Source organism: Onychostoma macrolepis, chromosome 03, assembly GCF_012432095.1.
Source record: "Onychostoma macrolepis isolate SWU-2019 chromosome 03, ASM1243209v1, whole genome shotgun sequence".
Classification (NCBI taxonomy): Eukaryota; Metazoa; Chordata; class Actinopteri; order Cypriniformes; family Cyprinidae; genus Onychostoma; species Onychostoma macrolepis.
Window position 1 is genome coordinate 36,661,492 of NC_081157.1, and position 24,354 is coordinate 36,685,845.

A 24,354-nucleotide genomic window follows, 5' to 3' on the forward strand; every position below is an offset into this window, starting at 1 on the left:
CTGGTGGAGAGAATGTGAATCAAGCGTTTTATTGGATAGCTTTAGTTGCACTACTTCCAAAAAGTCGCTTTGAGCTTTTCTTGGTTTACTGTAAAGACAGGAAAAATAAATCAATGGTTTATGGGGACTACTATGAAGCAGCATTTATAAACAGATTGATTCGTTATCATTCATTTTAACGCATCTCAAAGGCTACATTAAATCTTAAAATGTACTTTTAGCAAAGCATAAAAAGGACAGTTCATCCAAAAATGTCATTCCAAACCTGTATGACTTTCTTTCTTCTACAGAACATGAATGAGGGCGAGTAAATTATTGAGATAATTTTCCTTGAGAGAACTATCCTTTTAAAAGAAAAGCATAGCATAGCTCACTTAGCATCTGTTTTAAAATATATGCATAATTAATTTCATCTAACCAAAAAAAAAATAAAAAATCTCCCGGAATGTAAAATGTTTCATAATTAGAAGAGGATTAATGGGGTAAATAGGTGTATATTTGCTGCCCCCTGTTGGAAAATGAATGAGGGCCCTGAACTTTCAGTCAAATGTGACCCTGGACCACAAAACCAGTCATAAGTGTCAATTTTTCAAAATTGATATTTATACATAAGATAAAAGCTGAATAAACAAGCTTTCCATTGATGTATGGTTTGTTACGATAGGACAACATTTGGCCGAGCTACAACTATTATTTGAGGGTGCAAAAAAATCTAAATATTGAGAAAACGCCTTTAAAGTTGTCCAAATGAAGTCCTCAGCAATGCATATTACTATTCAAAAATTTAATTTTAATATATTTATGTTTTGACCCATACAATGTATTTTTGGCTATTGCTACAAATATACCCATGTTACTTAAGACTGGTGTTGTGGTCCAGGGTCACAAATGTAAGTGTATCCTGAATGTATTTCTGCACGTTCCTGCCAAGTCTCAAGGTGTGTGAGTGAGTTTAAAAATATGCTGGAATGAATGGGAAATGCCTGTACATGCAGTGGGACTCGCAACACTCTCAATTTTGTCAGTTTTAAGGGAGCGGCTGTGTGCTTTCGCTCTCTTGCTTCATCGGACCATGATATGTGCAATCGTACACTGTCACTCCCAGGAGAGAGACGCTCTAACATGCTTTGATAATATGTACTGTAGTGCAAATGTTACACAAGTGCACTGTAATCTCTCATTGTCCTTGCACCCTGTTTTTAAGCCTTCTATTATTCTATATCACTTTTCACAAAAGGTTTTGGGCGTTGGTGGATTTTGTACTTTTCATCATTAATTTTAAATTCAATATTTGCACCGTAACCAACAAGGCATTTCATTATGTCATGTTTTCATTAGCACTGAGCCCATAATCTACCTACTAAAATATGAATTGTTGCAGAATGAGTCAGTAATTTTTTTTGTTTTCTGGGCATTTTTATTGGCTGTGTGCCCATGAGTTCTGTAAATGGTGCTTTGTGGATAACATTTTTTGCAGGCAGTTAGTCAGTCTGACTGCGTCAACTCCCATCAAACTCTCCCACAAATGTTTCTGCCGTTTTTTTTGTTTTTTTTTTTCCTGTCAGCATTGGAGGGGAAAGAAGGGGACACGCCTGTGTTTCTCAAGCAGGTGTTTGTGTGTCTACTAGTGTTTCTGTCATTCACCCACCACTTTGTTCATCTACACTGAAACAGAGGAGCAGCAAACCCTCAATTCTCTCAGCAGCAGCAACCTCTCTTACTAGCAGGCAACAGTCAGGTACTTCTTAACCAATTCCATGCATGCGTGCGGTGTAAAAACAAAAGGTAAAAAAGCGTTTACCTTAAATACCGAAATGAGCATTAACCCTTAATTCATCTGCGCTGTAACGATGGTGAAAAGTCTCGTTGCTTGTGTCTGCTGGTGCATGTCATGATTCTCAGCTCACTGCTTCACTGTTTATCTCTGCTAACAGTTTAGTTCTCTGAGCCATATGGAGCCCGCAAGTGGCTTTCCATATTCTGCCGTGCTGTCAGGCCTGTTATTATCTTTTAGCGCCTGTGCTAAAATTGTAGAAAATGCTCATCTGTCTACCTGCTGTCACATTTACCAGCTAGTTTCTGACAAGAAGACAGATTAGGCTTTGCCTTGATTTGTGTGTAAATGTTGAGCTGCATGCCATTTAAATGTATTTGATTAGAATTCTGTAGGGGTTGCTATACAATCCATTTGCTTTAAAATAATAATTATGTAGCAGAATATCCAAGTTGCATTTTTTAAAAACAATGTGAGTGAACAGTGCTGAACATCAGCTGGTCTTCGTCCACTTTCATTGCATGGGGAAAAAAGGCATATACATATATACTTTTTTTTTTTTTACATGCACTGTCCCTTTAGTACTTTGCTGAAAGCAATTTTCTTTTCAAAATAATTTTTCCAGTCTTTTCTTAAAATATTTGTCCTCTTTCATAACTCCTACAGAAGCAGTGCCAACATGCAGAACGCAGAATCTGTGTCAGCAACTATAAACACTAACAGGAACTGTACAGTGGAGATCAGCAATGTTAGCAGTGCTTACTGCCTTATCAATCCAAAGTAAGGAGAAAATCAGGCCTTAGAATGTGAAAATATTTTACATTTACAATTATTTAAATAAAGTTACTGGCAAAATCTGTTTATAAAACTCTTTAAAAATGCAGTTAAAAATGAAGAGTAGTGACTTTAAGAATTATATTTTGGTCAATTGTACACTGCAAAAAATACTTAAATTTAAAAATGAAGTTAAAATTGGTTAAATTATTTTGATGAGTTAAAGTAATGAAAAAAAAACATGTTACTATGACTTACTGATCACATAATTTTTGGGCAAATTCCTTTTATTTACTCAATGTTATTTATAGTAATTTTACATATCTTTAAAATATTATTGACCAATGTCACCTATAAACTTTTCTCAGAGTCTACATGTCCAGTGGGTTCAGTTACCATCCACCCCAACCCACCATCCGCACCGCCAAGACTGAGGTTTGCTCGTTCACTAAGGATGACAACACTGTCACCGGGGCTGTGGGCATCTTGACCTATGACCTCTTCCACATGCAGAACCGTATGTGCACTGAGCGTATGGCCGTTCTGTTCTCTATCCCCTTTGACTACCACATGTACAAGAACGTGATGGGCATCGGGTTGTTTGAGAGCAGCCGTGGATGTGACAAGGCCCTCTACAAGCACATGTATGAGGGGAAGGACTTCAGTCAGTTCACCCGTGCAGATGCAGGGGGAACTGGAATCCTCCACAGGGGAAAGAAAATAGACTTGAGGGCCACCATGTCTACTGTGGGCAAGGCTATTATTAAGCTAGAGGTCTATGACAAGATGGGCTAAATAATAAACAAATTTGTCTGACAATAACAATACACATATGATTAAAATACTTTTTTCATATATTTTTTATGATCTTAAACATTATGCGCATATTAAATGTATAATGCCCATGCTATTGTGCTTTCAAATATTGATGCAACTTTTTGATGTCTGTATTAATACCTGCATTCATGCTGCCCAGTGTTCTGACTGTAAATCTCAAAATGTGTCTAAATAAAAAGACTGTTTTGAATAATAATTAAGTTTGTTTCTGTGTCTGCACTATATATATATATATATATATATATATATATATATATATATATATATATATATATATATATATATATATATACACAGTGAGGTGATATTTTGGCTGATGCTTCTATTTAAAGAGACTTGTTGCATTCTTAAAATATACCTTAGTATACATCATTTCACAAATATATTTCATAAAGTATACATACATTTATGCACTCCCTGGGAATCAAACCCATAACCATGTTATTGCTGTAGCATCATGCTCTACAAGCCACCCTTTGCTTTTCACATACATTACTCATAAGAAACATCAAATGAAACGTAATATTAAGCAATATAGGCAAAAGTCTGCGCACACACATATATACACAGTATATATATGTCTGTACTGTATTAAGTCATGGCCAAAAATATCGTCACCCTTGGTAAATATGATCAAAGAAGGCTGTGAAAATTAATCTGCAATGTTAATCCTTTTGATCTTTTATTTTAAAAATTCACAAAAATCTAACCTTTCATTGGATAATAAGAATTTAAAATGGAGGGAAATATCATTATGAAATAAATGTTTTTCTCAAATACACGCTGGACACAATTATTGGCACCCCTTGAAATTCTTATGAGTAAAATATCTCTGAAGTATATTCCCATTCATATTCACAATTTTGAGCACTCCAGGGTGATTATGAACATGAAATTATCCAGCCATGGCTTCCTGTTTCACAGAAATATAAATAGGAGGGATAACAAAGGCCAAATTCCCTTAATCATCCATCACAATGAGAAAAACCAAAGAATATATTTCTGATGTGCAGCAAAAGATAAACTGAGCTTCACAAATTAGTGATGTGGCTTTAAGAAAAGAGCTAGAGCAGTGAAAATTCCCATTTCCACCATCAGGGCAATAATTAAGAATTTACAATCAACATAAAATGTTACGAAACTGCCTGGAAGAGGACGTGTGTCTATATCGTCCTAATGCACGGTGAGAAGGAGAGTTTGAGTGGCTAAAGACTCTCCAAGAACTACAGCTGGATAATTGCAGAAAATAGTTGAGTCTTGGGGTCAGAAAACCTTGAAAGAAAATGGTCAAACAGCACCTAAATCAGCACATGTTGTTTGGGAGGGTTTCAAGAAAAATTCTCCTCATTCATCCAAAAACAAACTCCAGCATATTCAGTTGTCAGACACGACTGGAACTTCAAATGGGACTGACTTCTATGGTCAGATGAAACTAAAAAATGAGCTTTTTAGCAGCGAACACTCAAGATGGGTTTGGTGAACACAGGAATAAAAAGTACCCCATGTGTACAATGAAATATACTGCTGTATTTTTGATGTTGTGGGCCTATATTTCTGCTGGAGGTCCTGGACATCTTGTTTAGACACATGGCATCATGGATTCTATCAAATACCAACAGATAAAAAAAATCAATAAGTGACTGACTCTGTATGATGAAGGAATGGTCTCTGATCTCTTGTCAGGTGTTCTCTAACCTCATCAGACATTATAGGAGAACATTTAGAGCTGTTAAACTGGTTTCAAAAAAGCATTGAATAAAAGGGTGTCGTTAATTGTGTCCAATGTGTATTAGAGAAAAACATTTATTTCATAATGATATTTCCCCCATTTTAAATTCTTATTATCCAATGAAAGGTTAGATTTTTGTGAATTTTTTAAATAAAAGATCAAAAGGATTAACAATGCAGATTAATTTTCACAGCCTTTTTTGATCATATTTACCAAGGGTGCCGATATTTTTGGCCATGACTGTATATGAGCAATATCACATGAGTGGATGTGAGATATGGCTGTGATTTTCAAATAGATGTTGTCTTTATTAACAAACCACATATTTGAAATCTAAACAAGTACATTCTCGCCTAAAAACTCTTAAAACTACATTCCGTGACACAAAAACAGTATTATTTTTACAATTATGAAATGAAGTGAGCATATTTCTAGGCTCATTCTGTTGCTTATTATTCAAAACACATAACAGAACAAACGTTGCCATCCAAACCGTTTCAAAATACTATTATTAGTGAACTAAACACTATAAAGACTAATTATAACTAATTATCAGGAAACTGCACCAAAAACGTATTCCTGTAAATGCTGCCATACCTACTTGTTTGAATCTGAGCTTGCATAACCCCTTAAAAATTGAGTAATTTCTGAGACAGATCTGTACACGCAACTTCACTGTTCTGGTCTAACAATTCTAACGACCAGTTTTGGGAGTGGAACTGTTCCAAGCATTTTCCCACCAATGTCACTGATGCCTCTTGAGCGTATGTGTGTGTGTGTGTGTGTGAGAGAGAGAGAGAGAGAGAGAGAGTGTGTGTCTCCATGTTTGTGTGTAAAGAGGGTGTACACTAAATTTAAGTATGCTTTTTTTCGCAGGTGGGTATGTACTGTTCTTGCTGCTGATCATGAAGACTGGGAAAGGGACAAAGTAAAGACGCAGTGACTCTTTCGGAACGCACTGTTACTGAGCAACACACACACACACACACCGGAGTACCACAGAGGTAAGCCTTCATTCTCCTTGAGATTAAATAATAATAACTTAATAATTAAAACTAAACTAACTAATGTATCCTTTTATTTCCATATTAAAGTTATAACATAGCAAGGCAGTTTATTCAGTTATGGACACTTGAGCAACTCTATTTCACACTCTTTGCTTCTTTTAAAAGCAGCGCATTATCAAATTGAATATTGCTAGAGGCACAATGGTTTTTGAATTGGGGTCTCTGCGTGTAATTACTGTGACCCTGTTTATTCGCTAGTTAACATTGACAATGTTATTAAAAGAGGGGCAGAAGTGAACTTGAGAAGAGCTATGTGAACTTTAATCTAATTCTTCTATGCTTTATATTTAAGTGTATGCACATACACAGACCAGACAGTACAGAATCTTTTTCAGTAATATTCAGCACAGCAGTTTAAACAGAGAACAATTAACTTATTACAGCAAAGTTTTATCACAGAATAACAACAGAAAAGTTATTGTATTTTCGCTGCTGCCCTGCAGTGTAAACAAAACTGCATTTCCACTGCTTTTTACTGTGAGGTACAGACTTCTTTTCTCACACCAGCCCTCTCCTCTCTACTTCTCTCCGTTTCAGCCATCAATCAGATCTATCGTGCACCATGATGACTGAGTCTGCTGAGGCTGCCGCTGCCAACGTGAGCAGCAAGAGACACGCCACCATAGAGATCACCAACCTGACAAACAACTACTGCCTCCTCAACCCAAAGTGAGACTACAACCAGAAACTTTATAACTAAATTCTACATGTGAAGCATAAAATGCATTAAGATGGAAATTCTGTTATCAATTACTCACCCTCATGTCGTTCAAAACCTGTATGACTTACCTTCTTCTGAGGAAATGTTTTAGTGGGTTTTTTTTTCCATAAAATGTTATTTTGTACCCCATTTACTGTACTTTCATATACTTTCATGGACAAAAATAACAATTCTTTAAAATATCATAGTGTTCCAATGAAGAAAGAAGGCATACATGTTTGGAACAACATTATGGTGAAAAAACCTGAATTTGAATTTGGGGTGGTGAACTATCCATTTAAATGTGCATTTTGCGTAGCAATAAATGTGTGCATGTTTGTGTATGATTCATGCATATAAATTCCACAGCGTCTTTCTTGAGAGTGGTGAAACCTCCAATCCACCTCAGCCCACAGTGCGCCCCCTCAAGACCGAAGTATGCACCTTCAGCAAGACCAGCGCTCAGGCCACTGGCAGCGTGGGGGTTATGACCTACGACCTGTTCGAGCGAAGCAGAAATGACTACACTGAGACTCTGGCCGTCATGTTTTCTGTCCCCTGGGACTACAATCTGTATAAGAATTGGTTTGCAGTAGGCATCTACCCGAAAGGAAAGGAGTGTAACCAGGCCCTTTATAAAGAAATGTACTATCAAAAGAACCCACAGGGCTTTGTGAGGGAGGAGGCCAATGGGTCAGGCATTAACTTTGAGGGAAAATCTCTGGACATAAGGGCCACCATGTGTCCTTTAGGCAGGGCTATCATAAAACTGGAGGTGTGGGACAAGCTGCTGACTCCTTTGAGTCAGCAGGCTTGCTAAATATATAAACCAGTCAGCCATTTTACCGAATCAAAATAATATAGTAACTTTTTTTTTTACATGCCCTTATATGTTATCACCTGTATCAAAAATGTTTGCTTATACATTTACCAGTGTAATGAATCTAGCACTATTTCTTTTTTAGCTTCCTAGAAAGCTCTTTAGGGTCATTTGAACTCTGTAAAATGATCTAAGAGTGTTTGAACTGGATCTAATACCTCTGTAATATCCCACACTTTAAACTGTTTGCTTTTTCTGTCAGAAGAACGCCTCAGTTGTGTGTTTACAGTCTGCTTATGCTTCCTGCAGGCTAAATCCGCTCTCATGTCAGGGAGTCATTGTGTTGTTATTCAGTCGAACCATCTTCTTGGTGATTTTTTTTACTCCCTCATCAGGGCAGAGATCCCTGCGAACAATACACACTGTCTGTACTGACTGCCACTGCTGAGGTATTTTCAAATAAATATTTATCTGCAATTTCGTAGTAATTCCTTTGCCTTTTTACTGAGCCTTGAAGGCTTGGTGCTGTATGTATTGGTGTATTCAAAATCTCAAATGAGAGCCAAGGCTGTTCGCCGTAAGCTGAAAATGGTCCTGTGTAAATATTTTGTAATATGTATTTGGAAATTCCTAATGCCTGAAGAGGGCAGCTGAACCATGGGAACCGAAAGAGAGAGACGAAGATATAAAGAATGAATCACAGCATTAAAGAACTGGCAGAGCATATTTTACATCTTTAAACTCCTCTTGTCCTGAATAACTCCTTCAGCAGGCGCTGAATGATGTCTCTCCAGCTTACTCAATACTCACAATTCCCAATCAGAAACATCAATACTAATTTATCAGTAAGAAATGGAGCTGTAATTGGAAAACTAAAGGTTTTACAAGCAACTATTACTACTTGCCCAAATCCGGAGGGGAACGATATCGATGTAACGCACTAACAAACCAGTCATCAAGGTCAAAGAGCAAAATTTGTAGAGAACACACCTCAGAAGACTGCATCACTGTTACCAACATCAAAAATAAAAACAAGTCTTCAATGGAGTAAATTGCTTCTCAATCCATTCTTAATACTACAGCCTCACTATCACCAAATAAGAGCAATGATCAAAGGTTTCTTTCTCCATGTGCTGTGACATTTGCATGGAAAGCCATACATAATACAGGATAAACGTCAGCTCTTTAACAGATATCCCTGGAGCATTATTGCACAATGTAATAGGATGGTGGAGAACTGCTGTAAACAGATGGCAAGTGCTTTTCTGATGCTACAGTGGGTATCTTGAGTCAGGTGTGTGGATTTCCCTCACACTTGAGCTTGAAGCAGTATTCTTTTCTTTCCCTAGTGAATATGTCCCATTTTGCTTATGCTGTTGTGTATTCGTGCATTTGAGCGTGTGTATGCATGTCCATGCACGCCACTGGGAAATGGCAATTAATATTGACACACATGCCAAATCAATTTGCACCTGTACTTAAAGGTGTACAATCTTAAAATATTTTTTTGCCTTATTTAAACTGAGCTAGAACAAAGTAAACTATTCACCAACTTCACACATTTTCCTAAAAAGTCTAAACGCTACTGTTCTGTGCAAACACTGCTGTTTGTTTGAGCCAAGGAGTCGAGTTTTGGCAGGTTATCTTCAAACGAGTCTCTGTTGGTAGATGTCATTACGCCAGTAAATAGATGCCAAAAAGCATCTTCCTTTTTTTTTCCATTGACGGCCATTCAAAAATAAATTTTCAGAAAATACGTACAAAAACAAGCAACACATGAATTGGAAATATTCCATTATATTACAGTATATATTTTTGGAGGGCTCTTAAAAGTGTGAAATTTTGTTTGTGACTATTTTTCTGTCTGCTCTGTCTGTGAACCAAAATTTCTATTTTTGATTTCCATTTGGAGGACAAGCTGTTTAGTCACTAGAGCTCTCACAAGGAGAAGTGGTAATTTGTGAAAGGACACACATAAAGTAAACCTCAGAGACATCTGAGGAGGGAATTAGGCAAAGGTTGTCCTAAAATGTGGGATATGCAAGAGTTAGAGCTAATTTGAGGGTTTTCACTTTTCTTATTGCACAAGATCAGTAATGAACTGATAGTGTTGAAAGTTCAACTGCAGAAGGTGCAGTGATGTGAATTCAAGATCATAGTAGTGTTGGGTCTTTGTTGTGTCAAAGTCGAGTCAAAGTCCTTAACCAATCGAGTTTGAGTGGGAGACATTTACTAATGTCTTGTTATCTTAAATTTATGTTGTTAAATATTACATCTTTCATGTTATACATAACCTGGACTTGATTGATCAGAAGCTATCTTGTTTATCAATATGCGCTATCAATACGTGCAAGCTCAGGTCCACCAAAGTTAATCTCCTCTTCTGTCTGGTTTGCTTGTCGGACAAAATGGCAGATTCGGTGTAATGATTGGTCAGATCGCCTGTCAATCAAATGCCCAGCGAAGGGTTAATGGGACTCAAGTCCGGACTTGATTCGGAGTCTGACATTGAGAACCCCAACTCTGGATCACAGTGAGAAGTCCAAGAAGTCACCTCACTCAATACCAGCGAGATGTTAATTGTTATGGACACTTAAAAGCTCAAGCTCTTTAAAGGCGGATAAATTCAGATTGACTGTCAATGTTTTTGTTGTTCATCAACTGGAAAAAAATAGTTTCTAAATGGATTCCATTGATATCGTTCCTCTGTGCCGTTCTCATTACAGCTGTGGTTTGGACTTCCCACATAATGAGAATGATTATTAAAACTTTATAGTCATAGTCATCGTCCTATGAACAGGCTTTTACACTGCATTAAAAATATCTCTCTCACGGACCTTTTCCTGGACTGTGCTGGTGGAATGACCTCCCGATCTCAATTCGGACAGTCTTTAGCCATTTTCAAAAATCATCTAAAGACACATCTTTTTCGCCAGCACCTGACCAACTAATACTAACACTTATCTGTTCCATCTATTTATTAAAAAGAAAAAAATCCCTGGCTACATATACTGTGCTGGGCTAACTGAGACTTGTATACTGCTGCACTCTCAATGGTCTTATTGCTTCTATTGTTCTCATATTGTTCTCATTTGGATAAAAGTGTCTGCTAAATGATTAAATGTAAATGTAAATGTAAAATACACATTTCATCAATTATTATATTCTCTGGGAATCTAAACTCAAAAATGGTTAAACACATTCTTTAAAAAAATAATACAGTCTTTGTCTTAAATACAGTGGTAATGTCCATATATGTACATGACAGCTGTGATCACAAATAATTATCTTTTCATGCATTGTGAATACTTTTCTTCAACATATTCTACCAGAAACTTCCACAAGGCCAGTTGCACAAGAAAAATACATTTAATTTTGAGTCTGAAAATAGATTCATTTTGGTAAATCACAATTCAATGGGGCTCACTGCTACTATTTTCTGTGTGAGAGTGCCACTGTGTGGAGGGATGAGGCAAAGTGACTCATGCAATATACATACAATACTGTATATATATTGCATGATGCTATGAGCTGTTAAGAGTTATGTATAAGATAAAACAGGCAACATATGACTAAATTTCACATAAATAAAATGCACAAGAAAGCTTTAAGTTTAACATTCAACTATCTGCCGCTGACAAAAGGGAAGTGTAAAAGAGGAAAAAAAACAGAAGCGGTTCAATGTGTGTGTGTACTTGTGTTTGCTTCTAAAATTATTTACCCCATATTTGAACTGTGCTTCAGTTTTTCAGTGGTTCTTGGGTAGCAGGCCTTCACACTGTTCTCTGATCTCAGCTATGGCAGCATTCAGACGCGCTGTAGGTGCTGTGTCAACCCCCACCAGCAGACGCCCACTCGGTTGTGTCTAGAATGACAGCATCTCCTACACAAACAAGAATATCAACAAATCCAGCAGAGTACCATCCACCATGTTCCAGATATACATGCGCTGTACAATACAGCAAAAGAAATGATCTTTTCCATTGCTTCATACACATCTTGTTTTATCTTGTGAATTTTTATCAGTATTTATCACAGCATGAACCACACATGAACCTTGAACCAACACAGTTTATACTTGCAGAATATGTAATCTGTAAAGCAATCCAATATGCCTTTTAAGTGAGATGAAAAAGGCATGTTTTAAAACATTAAACTGTTGTAAACATTATGGAAACAGTTGGAATGCAGATAGGCCTACTAAATAATACTATTATTAAAAGATTAGTAGCAGTGGTGTAGTGGAGGGTATACGCAGGTATACGGCGTATACCCACTTCTTTATCAGTCGAGATTCTGTATACCCACTTCTAAATCCTGGTGCGCGTCCTGCACTAGCCAAATCATGACAGTCCAGCATATGAGTAACTAATACAATCGTATGTGAATAAATGCAAATATTCTCTAAAAACATCCAGTAAAGACAGTGATGCGGTCAGGAACGAGACGTAAACACTCTCATGCAGTGTATGTTTCATTTATAGGCTACTCGAAGCCGGATGGCACTCTCGCGCAGAAAGTCCAAATCGGCCTCGTAGAAGTAGCTACTAACTTACGAGTCACGACGTGCAAGAATCCAGCTATCGCTGTAGCCAAAGATATCTCTACTGTTGCAAAGCTGAATAAAAAGAAACGTTAAGAATGTAAACACATGATTGGAAAAAATGTAGTATATAGGCTAAACAAATCATAAAATTGTCATTAGGAAAATACAGGAAAAATATTATAAATTATATAATATTATATAACTATATAATAGTCAAGCAGTGTATTTGATTTCTCAGCCAATTAAAAGCAAGAGGAATAATAATAATAATAATTGTAATAAAACCTGTCAATTAGACAAAAAGTTATCATATTTGACATTTCTGTCCCCCTCACTTCTGAAATGATTGAGAATCACGATTGTTTTGTTTGTTTCAAATGGAGATCATAATTCTCCCACAATTCTGAACAGACAACTAAACAAAATAGCATGCAATTTACTAGAGGTTCTGACAAAATGTCAGTTGCTGCAGTCTATTTATATTTGTTTATTTATTTTAATTATTTATTGCTAAATCTGCACCTCTTCTGTGGATAATATTATTTTCATATGATCCTTACTCAAGCAGCAGAAGTTAAGTGACAGTGTGCAAATATTACAATAGTGAACTAAATATGCAAAACTAGTTTTACATGTCACTGTTTATGACACAGGTCGGTTCATCCTTTGCCGGGTCATTTGAAAAAAAAAAAAAAATTGGGGGCATATATTAAGAGTATACCCACTTTTCCAGGCACCACTACACCACTGATTAGTAGCTTTAACAATAAATAAATAAATAAAATCTATAACATTACGTGTTGGTTAACCATTCACCAACAAAGTTTGGGCACTTACACAGCTGCAACCTTACAAGAAACTAAATAATTGGCAAATAAATAAATGTTTTACCTAAGCGCGAAGGTAAAGTTTTTCATAACCCCAGTCACTGACGTAATATTCAAGCGCCGGTTACAGTGTTTAGTAAACGCTATGCGTGCGACACCTAGATCCTTTCAATGACATTTATCGATTTCTCCGTTATCAAAAACTATTGCAAACATGCACAGGTTTGTCAGACCTCGGCTTATGCTTCGTGATTCTAAACAGCCATTATTACTACCGACAGCGGGTCAACTTTGTACAAAACACAAATGTAAGTATTACCGAGACAGTTTCATAACTGCCCTTATGACTATATTACAGTATGACTATACATTGCATTAGATTTCCTTGCAGAGAAATTACACCCACAAATTCCGTAGTTTTCAGAATTGTTGCTTTAAATGCAGAGCAAAAATAATTTGCATGTTTACAAATGTGTTATATTTATTTATGCCAAATTGTGCGATATTTGGCAAATGTGTGATGTTTATCGTGGTAGATATTTATTTTTATTATGTCATTTCTTTTAGAATAGATTAGAATAGATTTTTATTGTCAACAACGAAAGACTGTTTAGCAGCTCACAAGGTTTTGGCATAATAGACAAACATAAATAGATACAAATAAAAAAATAAAATAGACAAGAAGTAATATATAAAATGGTTAGTGCAAGATACTGTACTGCACACTGGAGCAAATTAAACAAGAACAACTGTGCCGAATACAGTATACATAGTATTGTTGTATACTATAGGAATGTATATCAGGATACATTATAAGTTAACAGTATAAGTTTTATAGTTTGTATATTTAATATATTTGTGTGTGTGTGTGTGTGTGTGTGTTTAATAGGTTTGTGTATATATAATATGTTTAAGTGCTCAGTGCTCCTATATATTAAAACAAACTGCATGTGTGTTTTGTGAACCACACCAATGTTCTTTCTATGGTACTCACTTACCATTGCATGTTTGTGTGATTTTCAGCTGTTGTGTCTGGTGTAAGGGCATATGTTGTATTGCCTCCCACCAATGATGAAGAAGAAAAAGCCATGCTTCACAGGATGATGAGAGTGGACCATGCAGGAGAATATGGTGCCAACCGAATCTATGCTGGTCAGATGGCTGTTCTTGGCCGTACACAAATCAGGCCACTCATTCAGGTATCAGTCCATAAACCAAAGCTGACAAATATTACAATTATTACAAAAAGATTAACATTTCCCTATATCACATTTGGGAGGATTGTTATATTAGATTGTTTAGAAAGAACAGCGTTCAGTGAGGTCTGATGTAATATGGAACTAGGCATTCAATGTGATGTTGAATGTGATGATATATTAATTACTGTTAAAGGAAATGTGGGATCAAGAGAAGCAGCACCTGAGCAAGTTTAATGAGATACTGGCTGAGAACAGAGTGCGTCCGACCCTCCTGCTTCCGCTGTGGAACATAGCAGGATTTGCTCTTGGTAAGTGTGGCCTTTACAGTACAGTATTTCATTTCTGTCTCTCTCTCTCTCTCTCTCTCTATATATATATATATATATATATATACATATAATGATGGATTGGTTTCCTACAAACACGCATCACTGCACTGGAGTCGTGTGGATAACTTGTGGATTATTGTGATGCTTTTATCAGCTTTTTGAACTCTCATTCTAATGGCACCCATTCACAGCAACTTGTTCAAGTGATATAATGCAAAATGTATGAGTTTCTATTCCTTTACTATTTCTTTAATAAATTTTAATAAAATGCTCAACTGAAATTGCTCCCTCAGGTGGAGTCTCTATACAGGTGCTGGTCATACAATTAGAATATCATCAAAAAGTTGATTTATTTCACTAATTCCATTCAAAAAGTGAAACTTGTATATTATATTAATTCATTACACACAGACTGATATATTTCAAATGTTTATTTCTTTTAATTTTGATGATTATAACTGACAACTAAGGAAAATCCCAAATTCAGTATCTCAGAAAATTATAATATTTACATTTGAGTTTCAATTAATGACCATCCCTACAGTATAAATTCCGGGTATCTCTTGTTCTTTGAAACCACATTAATGGGGAAGACTGCTGACTTGGCAATGATCCAGAAGAAGAACATTGACGCCCTCCACAAAGAGGGTAAGTCACAGAAGGGCATTACTGAAAGGTGTGGCTGTTTACAGAGTGCTGTATCAAAGCATATTAAATGCAAAGTTGACTGGAAGGAAGAATTTGGGTAGGAAAAGGTGCACAAGCAACAGGGATGACCGCAAGCTTGAGAATACAGTCAAGCAAAGCTGATTCAAACACTTGGGAGAGCTTCACAAGGAGAGAACTGAAGCTGGAGTCAGTGCATCAAGAGTCACCACGCTCAGACGTCTTCAGGAAAAGGGCTACCAAGCCACTTCTGAACCAGAAACAACGTCAGAAGCGTCTTAGCTGGGCTGTGGAGAAAAAGAACTGGACTGTTGCTCAGTGGTCCAAAGTCCTCTTTTCAGATGAAAGTAAATTTTGCATTTCATTTGGAAATCAAGATCCCAGAGTCTGGAGGAAGAATGGAGAGGCACAGAATCCATGTTGCTTGAAGTCCAGTGTGTATCTGCTGGTGTTGGTCCACTGTGTTTTCTGAAGTCCACAGTCAACGCAGCCATCTACCAGGAAATTTTAGAGCACTTCATGCTTCCTTCTGCTGACCAACTTTATGGAGATGCAGATTTCATTTTCCAACAAGACTTGGCCCCTGCACACAGTGCCAAAGCAACCAGTATCTGGTTTAAGGACCATGGTATCCCTGTTCTTAATTGGCCAGCAAACTCACCTGACCTTAACCCCATAGAAAATTGATGGGGTATTGTGAAGAGGAAGATGCGATATGCCAGACCCAACAATGCAGAAGAGCTGAAGGCCACTATCAGAGCAACCTGGGCTCTCATAACACCTGAGCAGTGCCACAGACTGATCGACTCCATGCCACGCCGCATTGCTGCAGTAATTCAGGCAAAAGGAGCCCCAACTAAGTATTGAGTGCTGTACATGCTCATACTTTTCATGTTCATACTTTTCAGTTGGCCAAGATTTCTAAAAATCCTTTCTTTTGTATTGGTCTTAAGTAATATTATAATTTTAATATTATAGAGGTACTGAATTTGGGATTTTCCTTAGTTGTCAGTTATAATCATCAAAATTAAAAGAAATAAACATTTGAAATATATCAGTCTGTGTGTAATGAATGAATATAATATACAAGTTTCACTTTTTGAATGGAATTAGTGAAATAAATAAACTTTTTGATGATATTCTAATTATATGACCAGCACCTGTACATTGATATTTAAAAATTCTTCTTCATTCCGTGAATAAAAATCACAGACAACTGGAAAGGTCATGGAAAATCATTGGTCAAAGGATGTGAACCTCTGTCTACTTGGGTTACTTGTGACTAAAAAGAGTCTTTATTGAATTTAGAATAAAATGTAGCATATCTGAAAAAGTTACACGTCTGTTTTTTTTGGACAGGCGCTGGCTCTGCTCTCTTGGGAAAGGAAGGGGCAATGGCCTGCACTGTGGCTGTAGAGGAGAGTATCTCAGAGCACTACAACAGTCAGATCAGAACTCTAATGGAGAAAGATCCTGAGAAGTACACCGAACTTCTGCAGGTGTGCACAAGCCTTAAATAGCGGACTTCAAACTTCACACACAAAGAAACTGTAGAATTATTATGAGACCTTAAAATATGTATTAGAGGATTTGAAATTGAATTGCTTCTTTAATATCACAAAAATATTGCAAGTTCTATTTTTCACTTATGCTGATTATGTAATTTGTAAAAAGTATGAAAAAATGTTAAATAGAAGCATTTTTAGAAACATGATCTCAGACTCAAAACCCCACTGAAAAATAAATGGATGATGATGATAATGCAGATGAATAAAATGTTAGTCACTAAAGTGATGTTTTTTTTGTTTTGTTTTTTGGTCAGCTGATTAAAGAATTTCGGGACGATGAAATGGAGCACCATGATACTGGTCTGGAGCATGATGCTGAAACAGTAAGTCTGAATTATTGCATGAACTGGAATATTGAAATATAAATCCTTAATAACAGTAATCATTTAAATACTTGTTTTTAAGAGCCACAGAAATGTTTTTGCTCTGCCGTTTTATGTTTTACTGACACATGATGCATCTTTATTGCAGGTGCCTGGATATCAGCTGATGAAAGCAATCATACAGGCTGGCTGCAAAGCTGCGATCTATGTCTCAGAACGTCTCTAAATATCTTCAGAGTATTTAAAAGAGTTACCCTAATATCTTGTAAATATGGATGCTACTTTTTCTATCTTTGAAGTGTTATAAATATTTTCTACTGCACCAGCTTAATTTGCAGAACAGTAAACTGTAAGCAAGCCATTTTGGGTTTGTTTCTCCGAAATGTGTAAACTCTGTGGTTCTATCAAAACATTGCTCTGTTTGTTTGAGCATCCCATCCTGCCCAACACAGTAATATAGACTCAGCCGATGTTTAGGCTGGGACTATTTCTTTATGTGACCAGTAGGAGGAATATTTAGAAAGCCTGTTTTAAAAAATATAATTTTTGCAGTTTCAATGTAGTGGCATTAGAGTGTTGTAGAAATTACATACTTCATCTATAATGACGTGTTTCTCACAGAAGTATAAATTTATTTAAAATCTATTTATTGCGATTTTATACATGGCCAAAGTTTTTATCTCATTCTGTTGGGTATATACTGTTCAAGAATAATATACTGTAACTTTCTATCAATCACAGTTGTGTTGCTATTAAAGTCATGTGTCTTTACAGGATGTGTGTTTGCTAAGACAACTTTGAACACAAGAGGGCAGTCTTTGCCTGATAGTTAGGTAAAAGCTAATGTGCAGCCACCAACACAACAGGGTGATCTGGACTCAACTGTTGAAATTATTTTTGATCACAAAGAAGAGAACACACATATATTATATAATATGCTATAAACATGCCCATTTGTTATCTTAGTATACGCATATACTGTCAGACATGTTTGCATTGAGTATTAGGGGAAGTTATCACACGGGTGGCTATGAAAACATGTAACATAATCTGTGTAGCAGAGACGCGGGAAACAGCTGTCTCCATCTCCCTATGCTTCCCATGACTTAATCTATGAGGGCATGAAGTCATCCTGGACAGTCCACAGAGAGTGTTGAGACCCTGGCTTTCAGTTCTAGGGTTTTTTTATCTGAGGGTTTTTGCCAATTGGTGAATTTGGTTTGATAAGAAGAGAGCAGGCCATTAGAAATGCACAAATTATGCTCCAGGCCCCTTCCTTCACTTTGTCTAGAGACTTTCATGTTGACTGTACTGGATAAAAGTTCTTGAGAGGCCTGTTTAGTTTGGCAAGTTCTGTTAGGGGGCAGAGCTACTGTATGCTCGCATTCAGAGAGAAGGAGGCTGATGCAATCCCAGTGTAACTACAAGTATTCCTCAGCTTTCAGTGTACCATTAACTATGACCACATGTAACCCTTAACAGACTTAAAGTTTGCGAGGTTTTCAACTGCCCACTAGCCACAGGCTGCCTCTTGCCACTATTTCCTTTCTCTCCTACTTTTGAAGGTTTTTATTTCTAAACATATCCCCCTGTATATTTGCATTGCTTAATGTGGTGCAGATGCTGCCACACAAACTTTTGTTCTCGTGATGTGTCAGAGGAAGCTGACCCATCTGGAAATACTGCATAAGTTGCTCATTGTGAACAGATCACATGCTCTTAAGTCTTAATAGCACACTGTTTTCCAAGAGCTAAAGCTCTTTACATAGACTTAAATGGGTAAGATGCACACAAAATATTTCTGGATATTTCATTGTAAATTATTTGCCAGTATTTAAGACATTAAGAATAGTAAACATCTTAAGAATTCAGCTGTTTCTCTCTTATTAGCATTTAGCATAGCTCACTACAAACAAGTTTTGACAGTGTATGTCTTGTGCTCAAAAGCTTATGCACAGACTTAGTGTTATGAATCATGAAATTGTGTAAATCTGTTTCTCAGAGCTTGTTTCCCTCAGGACACAGATGCTAATCACAGGTCATTCTTTTAAAAGGCAAAGAGCTGCATTCAACTCAGTGGTAAATGTAAATCATCAGTGAATTTATCTGTAGTTTTGTAGTTGCTGATACCCTTCAGACAGCTTGATATTTTTAGAGGGGGCCGCACCGATCAAAATAGCACAAGGAGTTTGATAAGAAGGTACATGGCAGAAAAGCAGCAGTAATTGTCTCCTGTCTGTTGCCTTTTTAAGTTCCCTGTCATCAATATCACTTCCTTCCTCAGTCATCTGCTTAGTCCCAACAGACCAGTTATATTGTTATCTAAACTGTTCCATAAGCCATGTTTAGAGAGCTGTCTGTGTTTATCCTCTGACGGGTCATACAGGTTTGTGTGACTTAGCCAGGTGCTGCTATGTTCTGTGTCTATGAGCGTCTTACTTGATGCATTGCTTTCATGGCCATGGGCAGTGTTTGCTTTAAAAAAAATCAGAAGATCTTGGTAGGAACATGTGCATGGCAGGAAAGGTGTGGTTTTCTGTTTGTGGCCACCTCAGTGTGTCTGATATGAAGTACGTACTGACTGTCTATTTGCTTAAATTCAAATTCTGTACACAGTACACAGGACTTTATGCATTTGGGATAGTGTGATTAGGGCAGTGAATTGTATTTGACTAAGCTTTGAATAAGCCATTCTAAAACCTTATGTCCATAAAGCAAGATAATATTAAAAGACTTATGTCCTTAAAGCAGTATAAAAGCACTTTGTGGACTGAAAGAGAGAGATGACAGTGCTTACTTGTTCAGCATCACAGGGTCAAGGGTGACCGGGGGAGGGCTCACGATGAGGTTAGGAGTCATTAACGGATCAACAAAGATACAAATTTCTTACCGTGACACTCCCTTCACAGAGAGCTGTGTGAAATGCTTTGTGTGTGTGTGTGTACAGTGTTTCTGTAAACTTTCTCAGTGATCTTCTGTGTTTATAGGGGCCACACCCCTGCTGATATCATTTTCTATAATTTATTCCTAGCATTTTTCTAAAGGAGTTGTGTGATGGTGTTACTGAAAAACAATCTCCTTTTGTGTTCCACAGAAAAAAAGGAACTCATTCAGATTTGGAACCACATGAAGGTGAGATTTTGGATGAACTGTCCTTTTAAGTATTGCACCGTTTACTATTAACAATTGAAATTTTTATCATGTGGGTGGTTTTTCAATCCACGTATGTATTAAGAAGTAGTCATGCTGTCTAAATCTCTAAGTTAACGGCCCATTCTGTCAGTAAGCGCTTCCCATTTTGAGGTCTGTTTCTTTAAGAGAAGAGGGAGGAGGAGTGTGGACAGGCTCTGAGTTTTGAACGCCTCTTTTTTCAAACAGAAATTCCTCTCTCAGGAGTTTGGCATTTCCTCTGAGCTCACACACTGAGAGCCCGCTCTCCTGTTTCACACAGTGCTCACTTGCGACAAAAGGGGGGATTTTCAAACATCCTGAATGAGAGGACTCCTCTTGCCCTCGGCACACGCTGCATCTGCAAAGAAACTTCACAGGGTGAACTTTCCCCTACACAACAGTTTTTGCTCGAGAGGACGGAAAGAACATCAGCTTGGTTTTGTTTTCAGCATCTGGGCGAGTGGTTCAACATGGGCTAGCCCCAACTTTTCCCACAGAGCTGGAGTGGACTGGAAGAGAGCAAGGAGGAGGAGGATGAGCGTTTACACTCTCAACCTCAGGTTGTTCTGGCCGCTGGTCACTTGCATCCTCACTGCTCTTCTGCTATTGCACCAGTACATCTTCAGAGGAGCCGAGGACCAAGGGAATGACTGCGCTGACCAGGGACCCGGAGCTGTCACGCTCTTCAAGTACATCCTAGCTTTTATCTTATGTTACTTCTTCATAAAGTACTGCTCAACTCAACCTGGCACTGCAAGGAGGGGTGTCCACAAAGTCCCGGAGGTCCACGGAAAATCAGGAATCTCTAAGAGAGAGCTACTGGACGATCACTATGAGAGGCATGTGCGTCTTTCTCCACATGTGCTGGGCCACAGCAAAGCCCATGTTGCCAAGCTGGTGAGTGAACTTGTCAGAGTAGGTCGCACTGATGTCCCGCCGGAGTCTTCTCTGGCCTTCCGCGGTGACTTCATCCAGATCGGCAGCTCCTATGAGGAGCACAAGGTGGGCTCACCTGACTGCTTTGACATCCTCGTGCCTCTGAGGACACCTCGTGGGCTAAAACTGGAGGCTGGTGTTTGCACTGACACACCTGGGGGGCCACTGTTTTGCACGCTAAGCACGCCTCGCAAGGCGGAGTGGACACGCCGTCACAAGGCCTTCGTGGACACGTTCATGCACTTGCACAACACTCAAAGTGTCTATAGGATGAGCCCAGATTCCATCCAGCGCTGGTTTTACACAGCCACCCAGCGCTGCCTCGCCGCCGTCCGTTACCCATTTGAGCAGCGCTGCTCCCTCAGCCTGTCTCTCAGTGAGGAGCAGCAGGTGCTCCTCCGCCTGACCCCTCGCTCCGATTATGTCTGCTGCCACATCTCCATGGGCATTCGCCTGATCCCAGCCTTTCCTCTCGGCGATGGCGCCTTCTTGGTAGCATCCCGGCAGGGTCAGCGAGGAGAAGACCTTTGGACGGTGTACTTTCCCAGACAGGAACAGAGACTGCTGACTTGGCTAAAAGGTAGACTGCCCCCCAACTCTTGTCACCTGAAGTGCCTTCAGCTCCTTAAAGAGGTTCGTAACCTCAGTGGGGAGACTCTGGACCAGCAGTCTGGAGCTGAGTGGAGAGGGGTGCTCTCGTCCTATGCTTTGAAGACCGCTTGGCTTCGTCTGCTACTCAGTACACCCCCTGAATCCTGGGACGAGTGCAACCTTGTGGACCGGCTGGATGATCTTCTTCGCAGTCTAAGGGAGAGCCTACAGTCTCGGGCTCTGTGCCATTTACTCCTCGGAGGAGTTAATGGGTTTCTGCCAGACTCTGTCGTTCTGCCCAAACTCGTAAAGGAGACGGTACCCGCCAACCTGTGGGCAGAATTCAGTGACGTCACCCTCGATATGGTCTCCGCCCGACTGGCCTACTCCTGGAACCACCTCCCTCGTCTAATTCGCCTCGGGCGACCGCAGAGGACCAGCCTTGGCAGAGGTGTCCGCTGCAAATATATTGATACAGAGTAAAGGTCAACTATAAATGGTATTGCTGAACACAACCAGATGTTGGTCGCTACATCTTAGTTGTTTATGTTTTCGGTAACTGAAATCTTTTTATGCATCTGACTTTTCAAAATTTAATTAACTTAAGTTTGGGATTTTTTTCCCCCAAAGGTAGCAGTCAAAGACAAGAATGTAAATAGTAGTACTCAGTAGGTACAGCAATACTTTTATCATATCAGTCTTTGTACTGTACAAATCAGTATTGTACTATAATTGTAGAACGTATTTTAAAAAGCAAGGTCGTTCGAATTTCAGTTCATGTTGACTTTCTGCTCATGCAAATTTATTTCTAGAGAATCTGATATGTTAAAACTTGCTGTTTAAAAGAAAAGTAACTCTTTTATACATTGTTCACTCCAGGCGTAAGTTTGGAGATAAAACTCTAGACTTGTGTTGACTCAGGGTGACCATGATGTCACGGTTCTAAGGGTAGTCAAAACAGCATAAACACAGTTTTTCCACACCCACACAGTATTAGTAATGCCAGCCTAAACAGATGAACATCCTGTTTTGCCGGGAAGAACTGCAGTATATCACTGAAAATCACTGTAAAAATATCTTCTGCATTGATATTTTGATCTCAAATTGATAGCCTGAACATTGCAAAATGCCTTACAGACCCAATTTATTGTGAACAAATAAATGAGTAATATTGTTTCATAAGTAGCAATTTCGGTATTGCTTAAGCATTACATTGATGAGTGAAATATAATTGGTGCTTTAGTTCACCTCAGTTCATTACCTTAATCAGCCCTCTTAAGGATAAGGCACTGATGGCATGCTCTTTGCTTCACTTCATCTGACTTGTCTACAGGGACCCCAACATGCGTGCACATGATCTTCTCCCTCAGAGACATGCTTCTACAGGCTGTCACCATGGAGACACGCTACCTCAGCCCAGGGTCATTTATTCATGCTGTAGCTTTAGTTTTAATGGCTGATTGCATTGCATTTACTTTCACAAAGGAAGCAGAGATCTATATTGATCGCTTGCAGGTACTGAGTGCAACAGGGTTAGTTTGTTAGTCTCTTTCCTGTTCATACCTCATCCATCAACCTGTTCTTGTTCATGGTCATGTATGTCAGACATATCTTAGTTTCATCAGCTTCACATGGATATGATTGTGGTACCAAAGCAAAAGTCTTTGAGGCTTATTTTTGTCTGTTGCCTGAAAGCAGAACAGAAAATGAAATAAGGAAATGAAACAGGGCACGATCTGAAAACAATACTTAAATGTAGTCCAAAACAAGCGATATAAAATACAAAGTAACTAATATTGAATGTATATGTATATTAATGTATATGTCATTTAATGTATATTTGGTACTGTATGTGAATGTAAGTTGATTGTAAAGCACATTGTACTTGATGTACATAATAGAGAAAAACAATCTGTATATATATAGTAGATATAATTTATACATGTACTTTGATACATTGAATTGAAATAAATATCTATATTTTGGACTGCACAGTTTTGTTGAATATTTGCTTATTGTAACACCTGAAATTATTTTTGACAGTGATAGAGAAAATAGAATATGGAAACAGAACCAAAAGCCTGCACATGTCATGTCTGCAATTTATAATTTTATTTGCCATATATTTTTCTATAAACAGGTGGTGTGATTGTCTTCATTTAAAAGAAATATACATGCTTCAGGTACACAATATCTCTTCTAAAAAAAAATTATAATAATAATAAAATGATCCATGTTTAGATTACCTACTTTTTATCAGTGCAGTCTATACATTTGTCACATGACACAGTTCAACTTGCTCTATTTTAATGTTTTATTTTTCATAATACTAAACTCCAAACATTTTTTGTCCACTCAAGACACAGTCACAGTAATTGTCTTCTGTATAGTCTTGTTTGTCAGTGTTTATTCTCAGTTGAGTGTTATGTTTAGAGCAATGTGGCTCATTGTAAATTATAGTGTGTCATAAAGCTGGATATCATCTCATCCTTTCTAA

General features: G+C 37.9%; 4 protein-coding genes and 1 long non-coding RNA gene across 6 annotated transcripts in view; 4 read left to right on the top strand and 1 right to left on the bottom strand.

The window, feature by feature from the left end:
• Positions 1–13,243, bottom strand: part of LOC131537723 (uncharacterized) — a 49,237-nt gene extending 35,994 nt beyond the window's left edge. Inside the window, exons 1-2 of the long non-coding RNA XR_009270367.1 lie at positions 13,139–13,243; positions 11,423–11,584 (exon numbers count right to left, since the gene is read on the bottom strand). This is a non-coding gene — a long non-coding RNA (uncharacterized LOC131537723). The remainder of the gene's footprint in view (positions 1–11,422; positions 11,585–13,138) is intronic.
• On the top strand, positions 1,494–3,581 carry LOC131537720 (DELTA-actitoxin-Afr1c). Of its 2 annotated transcripts, none has more exons than XM_058771351.1 (3): positions 1,494–1,785; positions 2,441–2,554; positions 2,917–3,581. In XM_058771351.1, the coding sequence occupies exons 2-3, from the start codon at positions 2,454–2,456 to the stop codon at positions 3,341–3,343; spliced, it is 528 nt and encodes a 175-aa protein (XP_058627334.1). In that variant the 5' UTR covers positions 1,494–1,785; positions 2,441–2,453; the 3' UTR covers positions 3,344–3,581. The 2 variants fall into 2 exon arrangements, with proteins under 2 accessions (XP_058627334.1, XP_058627333.1); XM_058771350.1 differs by having other exon boundaries at positions 1,505–1,738.
• Positions 5,972–8,178, top strand: apnl (actinoporin-like protein). The gene is made up of 3 exons (XM_058771349.1): positions 5,972–6,118; positions 6,719–6,850; positions 7,251–8,178. Exons 2-3 carry the CDS (start codon positions 6,744–6,746, stop codon positions 7,699–7,701), a joined length of 558 nt encoding a protein of 185 aa, XP_058627332.1. The 5' UTR covers positions 5,972–6,118; positions 6,719–6,743; the 3' UTR covers positions 7,702–8,178.
• LOC131537718 (5-demethoxyubiquinone hydroxylase, mitochondrial-like) lies at positions 13,171–17,871 on the top strand. Its single transcript, XM_058771348.1, has 6 exons — positions 13,171–13,382; positions 14,098–14,273; positions 14,467–14,581; positions 16,628–16,767; positions 17,091–17,159; positions 17,308–17,871. Exons 1-6 carry the CDS (start codon positions 13,289–13,291, stop codon positions 17,383–17,385), a joined length of 672 nt encoding a protein of 223 aa, XP_058627331.1. The 5' UTR covers positions 13,171–13,288; the 3' UTR covers positions 17,386–17,871.
• Positions 17,872–18,113: 242 nt separating this feature from the next.
• Positions 18,114–23,964, top strand: LOC131537717 (inositol 1,4,5-trisphosphate receptor-interacting protein-like 2). The gene is made up of 3 exons (XM_058771347.1): positions 18,114–18,576; positions 20,254–20,291; positions 20,538–23,964. The coding sequence occupies exon 3, from the start codon at positions 20,652–20,654 to the stop codon at positions 22,338–22,340; it is 1,689 nt and encodes a 562-aa protein (XP_058627330.1). The 5' UTR covers positions 18,114–18,576; positions 20,254–20,291; positions 20,538–20,651; the 3' UTR covers positions 22,341–23,964.
• Positions 23,965–24,354: the final 390 nt, after the last annotated feature.